The 9,440-nt window shown below is 37.9% G+C and overlaps 1 protein-coding gene across 1 annotated transcript; it reads left to right on the forward strand.

Annotated features, from left to right (window-relative positions):
* On the forward strand, positions 4,898-9,440 carry LOC109825915 (probable lysophospholipase BODYGUARD 3). Its single transcript, XM_020392825.1, has 5 exons — positions 4,898-5,207; positions 5,274-5,682; positions 6,006-6,313; positions 6,405-6,604; positions 8,645-9,440. Exons 1-5 carry the CDS (start codon positions 4,935-4,937, stop codon positions 8,967-8,969), a joined length of 1,515 nt encoding a protein of 504 aa, XP_020248414.1. The 5' UTR covers positions 4,898-4,934; the 3' UTR covers positions 8,970-9,440.

A 9,440-nucleotide genomic window follows, 5' to 3' on the forward strand; every position in this document is an offset into this window, starting at 1 on the left:
ATACCATCACATCACAAGTACAAAAGCCAGCAACCTGGAGATCCTTCGACATACATACATGCATGGAGAAAGAAAGACTACAGAAAATGCACCGAAGGAAAATTATATGTACAGACTTTATCAACTTAGTCTTTCTCAAGGCGTCCAATAATATTTATTTGCGTAAGAGAACTAATTCTATCTTATTTTTCTCATTCGAGTTAAAAGGAGATTAGGTGTGCCTTGTTCCAATTTTGGCTAATGCATAATGACATGACATTTTAAGTCATCAGTTTGTGATCTGATTTTGTTAATGAAATTATGGATAATAATAGTTTAAGCATGTATATCATGGTATCATGTCAACAACACACATCGGTTAGAACTGTGTAGAAAGAAACATGCATAACTTTTTTTTGTAATTTGTCTGAAATTAATGTTGACAAGTGTAAAACATCTTCTTCTAAGTTCACTCATTATTAGGCATTGAGTTCTCCCAAAAAAAACTATGCACTTCCGATAGTCAGAATCCTTTATGCTGTCATCACTATCTATGCACTTTCCCAAGGTTGTTGAGCGTTGACATTTTCCCTGAAATTACGTTGACTCAAAACACTTGTTGTCTCTCTGACTCTAGAGTGCTCTCTCTCTCTCTCTCTCTCTCTCTCTCTCTCTCTCTCTCTTTCTCTGATCTGACTCAAGACGCTTGTGTCTCTCTGACTCTCTCTCTTTCCTTTCTTGTCCGTTTTCACGTTAGTTTTTGTTAATGTTCGTTGGATTCATGTGAAAGTTTTGATCCAATCAAATGATGAGCACTTCAATTTGAACTATTCCCAATATGAATGAATATTATTACCCTATGATATTGATTCATGACTGAGTCATTGGTTGACTTTTAGAGCATAACATTTACACGGCTAACAACAAAATGTCAACAGTAAACTAGAAACTATATATTATAACACGGAGTCATAAATGAGAAATCAATATAGTGATTATTATCATCATAATCATCTCTTTATTGGAACTAATAACCAACATGAAGTGGTAGTTGTCTGGTTTGTCGTCGTGGTCGTCGTCGTCATCATCTCTCTCTATCTAAAACATAGATATGGTATCCAACGATTTTGAAGCCAATAATTAGAAAATGAAGGGTACGTAATTTGAAAGTATGTTTGTAAAATCTGATCAAGATGGGGGAGGGTTAGAAGTAATAAATTTGTATACATGCATGTTCACCAGCGGGTTGAGCCATGAAATTAACGTAGGGATAAATGTTTGGAGACTAAAGATAAATTTCGAGAGCTTAGGTGGAATGAGAATTCTTCTTGAAATGAACTTGGGAAATCAGTTCACCATATTTCTTGGTTGGTTGTCAAAAGCTTCAAGGGGCTCCAAAATATAATTACTCATTTACATAAAATGTAGGTAATTAAGGTATGCTTTAAATGACAATGCACCCTAGCTTATCAAGAAAAGCCAATCAAGCAAGACCTTCTAACTCTTGATATTTCTTAATTAATTTGGATGAATTTCCTAACAATTTTCTAAGAAAATCTCTAGAATTTTTTTTTATCTGATCACCTTCGGCGCACACGGGAAACGAACCCAAGCCCCCTGCATGAGGGAACGACATGGCTTTACCATATGACCTGCTGGGCTACCCCAAGAATATCTCTGGAATTAAATCACTCAGAAAAACATCATCACTCTGTTTTTTTACAGCATATAATTTGAACAAAAATGCCCCTACATTTTTTTTTCCTTCCGAGTAATATCAATCAACAACTCGATAAGTCGTTATTTGCATGCTTCTATGATTCAAATCTTGTGAACTAATTGATTAGTCCACTGCTTGTTTCGAACCGTCGATCACCATTTCATCCACAAAAGAGGCTCTCTATTAATTTCATCTGTGTAGCGTTGTGAGAAAAGGAAACTATAGGTTGCTAGGTGGCACATCAAGATCTTGAAAGAAATGAATTCGAACTAATTCCTCTTCCTAAAAGCCCCTTTCTCCTCACTTTAACATCTTCAACTACAACACAACTTTAGCAAATTTGGTTTGTGTGCTTTCCAAATTTTCCTTTACTGCTTTCTTTTGGCTTTGCCTCTCATTAGATTACATTGAAGAGAGAAAACTGAGGTTGTACACATATACTCTCCTTCCATCAATCCAAAATAATATGAAGGGTGAAAAAAAAAACAGAGTTTCATGATGCACGTTCAACTTAGCAAATGTATATGTTTCTGAGAATGACTATATATTAATTGCACCGAAATGTGATAGTTAATTCTAAGTTTGATGACAAAGATCAGGAAGAGGATGGATAGTTAAGACGTATACGGTTCTCTCATCAAATTTACCATTCAGTTATCATGAGTTATTAAAAAAAAAGACTCCCTATTGTTTTTTGAATGCTTACTCAATGCTTTGCTTCTAATAGAAAACATATTAATTATTGGTTTAAAAAACAATTCAAATTGCTATGCAAGAGCCAAGTAACTAAATGAAAATGATAAACATCAATATCATGCATGGACCTCCTTTTTTTTTTAAAGCAAAATATGATGGATCTATTTTATACTCTATACTCTGGAATAAATTTTGGTGATAATTGATGATGAGACATATTCATAGATACAAATCTATATACACATTGAGCCATTTCCTTAACTAAAAAATTATTTAAATATATACAAAGTAATTGGTTTGCACCTAATCTTCATGCAAAGGTTAATCTGGTTTTTTTTAAATTTATCCTTGTCTCTAGTACAGATGATTCAAATTTAATTAAAAGATAGAAAAGATACTTGGGAATTATTTGTCCTCTAAGATAATAACGCGCTGGCCATTAATAGAATGTTCATATTAATTTAATTTCTACAGCTAGAACTAAGGCTAGCTGAAAATAACAGCATTTAATTTGAAGTTTCTTTTTTTAATGAAGTGTCTTAGTCAGCTGTAAACACTCAAGCAAGGAAACGGTCAACATAATTCAATGTTTTGATGTTAACAAGCAACTTGTAGTACAAATTAGCAAAAAAAAAAAAGGAAAAAAAAAAGGAAAAGGAAGAAGGGAAGAAAGGGGAAAAAGAAGTACGTACCTACCGTTGATTTATCCATCTAATATTCCTATGATTCACGTTATTCAATTCTATTTATATTACTACCACTGCAGTTTAGGCGCATGCTTATGAGAAGAGAAGAACCATGCACCAACTCTTATTTTACTGTAATTCTTGAAGTTCATGCGTAGTTACCTGAATGTAATCTTATTCATCTAATTAAGTAGTTAATTAGAAGTTGAAATTTTTTGACAAATCTTTTACACACATCACTACAACTTGACAGGGGGAAAACTGAAGTTGAAGTTTAATTAAGTAAATAAACTTGAAAATTAAGAAAAGGTTCTCATTTGATGTGTACGGATAGCAGCAATAAACACGAGATAACTTGTTCCATCAATGCTAGCTATACAAATGCGTAGTATATATATAATTCCTTGAGAGCAAATCATATTGGAGTACTCAAGTTTTATTTCTTTGGAAAATAATAGGGGCACACCCCCAACCACATCCCAAACCACACCCCCTCTCTCATATGCTACAGTACACTAGGCCCCACATGAGATTTTAAAATTTTAAAATCCCATGTGGAGCCCGGTATACTGTAGCATATGAGAGAGGGAGTGTGGTTTGGGATGTGGTTGGGGGTGTGTCCCTAGTGCCACCCTATTTCTTTATATGCAAATTTAACTTTGTAGGAGAGCTTATAGGTACTACAAAAGCACACAACTTGTTTAATTAAGCGCATTTTTAAAAGCTTGCCTACAATTTAGATCAAGTTACTTAATATTTAGTGATCAGTTCTTCCTTTCTTTTAAAATCTTCGCTTCCTATATTTAGTTCCTACAATCTAACTCATCCAACAATAATAATAATAATAATAATAATAATAAATTAACTTAATAGATGATTCTATAGGTACTACCAAAATAAAAATAAAACAAGAAATTTCCCATTATCAAAACCTACAAGCTAGCAATCCAAAGTAAGATTACTTGTGCCAACGTCTAAACATTAATATATCCTTAATGGACACATAAGCCTAAAGAGACATGGAGTGCTCCATCATCATTTTCCTTGCTCTCTGACAAATATGAGTTATATTGAATGAAAAGTAAAATGCATTCTTAAATAGTCGATGATGGTATTAGTGGGGTTTCCCAGATTGGGGCGATTCTTAGACTCACTACTCCAACAATAAGAGTCGATGATGGTTAGCGGATGATATATAGTAAAGAAGAACTCATGGTTATACTTTAATTTGGACTGAGTGATTCAAATAGGACTGAATGTTTTTTTGAGTCAATTCGGTCCAAAGAGATTAGTCCGGCTCATCTTATTTAGTGGAACTTAAATATGAAGCGCGTGCTCTGACATCATCTCAAAATTAATACTCTCAATCGCGTTGCGTTCAAATCATACACGACCCTCACGCCTTATCGTAACTCTAAGCTCACACAGTACTATTAGAACGATCCAGGTTCAAATTTCACCGGCCGCGAATTCATGCGGATGTTGAAGAATAGCATCGGTGGATGCATGGGTAAAAGGGTTTTTAGCCCGTGAGGAGGTGGAGCTCTGCTCCGCATAGAGATGCACCTGGAGTAGTGCGGAATTATTAGCGTCAATCGTGACTACAGCACGGCTTAGTCGAAAAGGCCCCGGACACCCTCTGTTCCACGTCTCCGACGCTTTAGTGAAACTTCACAGTTACAACTTTCTATACTCCAACAACATCGATCATAGATTCATAATACGTACGCGCACACCACACTCATAATTAAAAGTCGTAGCAGTGTATCAAATGGGTGGGCAAAGGAAAATGTTGGCCCGGGGAGTTCAACCACCACCTACCTCTTTTCCCCCTTGGCCAACAAACCCTCTTAATGAAACAATCAATTCCTCTCTCTCTCTCTCTCTCTCTTAACTCCTCCACAAACCTCCCAACTCCAAACTCATTACTTCACTACGTACAAATAATTACTAGCTCCCACATTGCCTCATTCCGTCACATTATCCGCAAAATGGGCTTCAGATCGTCGCTGGCCTTCGTTGGCCGCCTCGTCAACGAGCTCGTGAGCTTCGTCGTCTTCTCCGCTCTCGACCTCCTCGACGTCTTCCTCTGCCTCGTCTACAAGCTCGCCGACTACGCAAAGGAGGCCGCTCTCGACCTCCTCGACGTCTTCCTCTGCCTCGTCTACAAGCTCGCCGACTACGCAAAGGAGGCCGAGTGGAAGCCTTGCTACTGCTCCTCCTCCTCCACCAACGACATGATCGCCAGCAGCGGCAACATTCTCGTCTCGGACGGCAACAACGGCCGCTCGAAGATCGTGTGCCTTTGCTCCTCCTCCAAGCTGCAGCTTGAAGATATCTCCGATACGCTCTACTGCAGATCTTCTATTGTTTCTGATATTTCTCGTGCCACCGTCGAGGAGCTGAGAAGGAAGAAGGTTAAGAGATCGGCCACGACGACCGTTACGATAAACTCGACGATCGTGCAGATGTTAAAAGGGAAGATCGGTGGGCAGCAGTCGCATCCGGTTCCGCGGTGGTCGGATTGCGACTGCAAGACCTGCACTTCGTGGAGCTCTGCATCCCGGAATTCTCTCTATGTCCATGTCCAAAGCCCCGACGGTAAATTTTCTTTTTTTTAAACCGTCTGCCTGTATTCTTGAAACTATTTTATTAGTACCTAGCACTTAGAAATTATGTGAGGATATATAGATCCCCTTTCGTTTCCAGTGGAAAAGGGACAAATTCACTCTCAAAATTGAGGGCAAAAAAATGCAATGTGGTCTGAGATTACGAGGATGCATGTATGTGCTGTAGCAAGTATGACTGACTAAATCTCCATAGTAATATATATGTATGCGCAACTAGTCCTGTTCTTTTGATGAAATAAGATAAAATAGATCACGCTCAATAAACTAATTAATGTCTAAAATTTTGTTCCCCAGATGGTTCAATCCCGAAGGAAGACGTGCTCTTCATCCACGGCTTCATATCGTCGTCGGCATTCTGGACCGAGACGGTGTTCCCGAATTTTTCGGAGTCGGCCAGGTCGAAATACCGTCTGCTCGCCGTCGACCTACTGGGGTTCTCACTGTACACCCTCAGAGAACACGTGGACATGATCGAAAGGGTCATAGAGCAGCACGACGTGAAGTCGTTCCACATCGTAGCACATTCTCTCGGGTCAATTCTTGCGCTAGCCCTCGCCGTGAAATACCCCGATTCGATCAAATCGCTCACCCTCCTCGCGCCGGTAAGCGATAATAATGACGACGACGATGATGATGATAATTTACTTTAAAGTAAGTAACCTTTAATTTTCAATGTTTGGAATCCGTTTGCAGCCGTACTTCCCGGTGCCGAAGGGCGAGCAAGGGACGCAGTACGTGCTGCGGAAGGTGGCGCCGAGGAGGGTGTGGCCGTTGATGGCGTTCGGGGCGTCGCTAGCCTGTTGGTACGAGCACATAAGCAGAACCATATGCCTGCTCATATGCAAGAACCACAGGGTGTGGGAGTTCCTCTTCAAGTTCATCACCCGGAATAGGTACTAGTTCTCGTTCATCCATCAACTGGGGCGAATTGCTTACTTGTTATCTTGGCCTATTAATTCACTCTCCGTCTTAATTATGAGCACTGGTTTTCTCATGATCGAGTAAATGATCGAGTAAGTGTTTGTGCCTCGTGTGGGATTCTACTGGCGGGTAGATCTAGATGGGGTTAAGTCGATCGTGACTGAAAAATTAGGTGCCTTGACATATACCCCCTTGGTCGAAATTTATCCCCTTGGATCTTTTTTAACAAAAAAAAAAAAAAAGATTTTGATAGTTCTTATTCGTACTGTAATAAACCATGTGGGCGTTGATTGGGAAGGAAGAATATAAGAGTGCTTGATTTTAGGCTTTCGGATGGTAGGATGACAACCTAATAATCATGCATCATGCACTTAGGGGGTGTTTGGTTCAATTTCTACATATTATAGGAAATGTTTTCCACCTAAAATATGATTTCCTTTTATTTCTTAAAAAAAAATTATAGAGAAAGTTATGAGAAGTCAAAAAGTACCAATTTTCTTGTTTTTTTTTTAATTTTGCTTGTTTGGTTCAAAACAAGAAAATGACTCATAACTTTATGGAAAATAGCAAGATTTCCTATAATTTGTAGAAATTGAACCAAACACCCTCTAAATTTATAGAAAAGTGTCAATGTGGTGTTAGATTTCTGGGTGATTTTCGCCCAATTTGAGAGGAAATTGATTTCTGTAAATTTTGATACTTTTTGCAATTTACAGAAAACCTTTCTGTAATTTTTTTTTGAACCAAACGTAGTTTACGAAAATCTACAAAAATTTTTTAATTACAGAATTGTCACGGTCAGACATTTTGAGAAAATTTTTCTATAAAATTGTGCAACCAAACACTCCCGTAACGTCAAGTGAAAATAAACTAAGTGAAATGATAAGTCTTGAGTTATTTGAAATGGATGTGAAAATCATTAATTTACAACAAAAAGGTGCTGATTTTTTTAATCAAGAAATTAATTTCATTTGTAAGGAATTTTTGCACAACCGCATCCAACTAACAATATGACTTTGCTCCAGGGACCCAAAATATGAGATCAACATGGGAGACAGGTAAGGTGTCCCCCTCATATTGCATAATAAGCTAGTTATCATTAATGATGACCACCTCATTATGCAATAGGATGGGGGACACCTCTTCTGTCCCCACTGTTGATCTTATATTTTGGGTCATTGGGGAATTTTTCCTAACAATAGGGATGTTGATGGTTGGTACTGGTACAGTTATTATCTATTTTTTGGTAGAGTACTATGCTAAACATTTCATTACTAAGACGCTTCATATCTCAATGTATAGTAGCTTTCAAACGACAATTATTGTCTCCTTTAATAGCCCTCGATTGAAATTGAGGTACGACAAAACATAGGAAGAGATAAAAGTGGATTAGATTATGAAATCTTCAAAGTTTTAGAAGTTGGTTGACACAACTTCATTAAACTTGCAGTAAACATGTTGGCGTAATAAAAACGTACGTTCTGTGGGGTGAACTACCTGGTGGTGTCGTGACCACTGTTGGAAGTTTGGTCCCCCACCGAAAACCACATACAGAGACCAAACAAGACACAGGTCCAAGTCTCAAGAGGATGGTCTAACCCTTTGGTTCACTGACCTTGGAAATATCTCTTTCATGGGTCCCCGCTTTAAAAATGTCTTTATTTTTCTTTTTCTCCTTTTTTTTATTAATTATAACTCAGCTTGAAATCGAACTCAAGACCGTGAGAGACATATTAGAAACTTCCAAACATCCAAATCATCCGATGTAGGCAAAACTTTCCTGATTATTAGTGGAACCATTATCTGATCATACTCTAAGGGCAAAGATAATCATGCTGAATACTGGACCTCGTGAAAACCTTTTTTTTCTCTCCCGTTACTTTCTTTGTTTTTGATTTTTCCTTTGTTGACCTATGGTTACTATTGTACTGTTGTTGCTAATGGCAATAGGAGTTACAGTTACACCGAAACAAATGGTCAATAACTAATATATGCCTGTTCGTAACATGTAGGATAAAAACATTCTTGATGGAGGGTTTCTTCTGTCACACGCACAATGCAGCATGGCACACCCTGCATAATATCATCTGCGGCAGCGCAGACAAAATTGATGGTTATCTAGACACGGTGAGAGATCGTCTCGACTGCAATGTTACCGTGATCCATGGAAGAAAAGATGAGGTTCTCCCCGTCGAATGCAGCATAGCAGTCAAGTCCAGAATCCCTCGAGCCAACCTTAAGATAATCGATAACAAAGACCATATCACTGTCATCGTTGGAAATCAGAAATCTTTCGCGAGAGAACTTGAAGAGATTTGGAACAACACTAAGCAATGATCGATGGGGGGGAATTTATCTAGCGATCTCTATCCACAAGATATATAGTTGATTCGATCATCAAGGGAAGAATAAACTTTTGAAATCTAAGGATCAGCGGTTCTTGGTACATCATCTATCGAATGGATATGATCACTGGATAGTTTCGAGATAAGGAGATGTTTGAAACACGATTAAAATGAACAAATATTGTGGAAAAAATAACCGTAAAAATTCAAAGAGGAACAGGTGCTAAATTAAAGCAGCACTTTGCTTGGTGTGGTTTGAGGAGTTCTTTTCCTCTTGAGATCTTTGTATGATCAAGTTGTGCCGTCCAATTATAAATTTTTGTTTATACTTTTAACTGTTTTCAGAGTGTTGTGCTGGTCGTCCAAGTATCTGTCTCAAACTTTATGGGCAAATGATTGATAAAATAGGATAGGGAGTGCAGAAAATAACTATATTAAGGCCCCTTATTTATTATGCATTTTA

The sequence above is a fragment of the Asparagus officinalis genome, chromosome 10, assembly GCF_001876935.1.
Source record: "Asparagus officinalis chromosome 10, Aspof.V1, whole genome shotgun sequence".
Lineage (NCBI taxonomy): Eukaryota > Viridiplantae > Streptophyta > Magnoliopsida > Asparagales > Asparagaceae > Asparagus > Asparagus officinalis.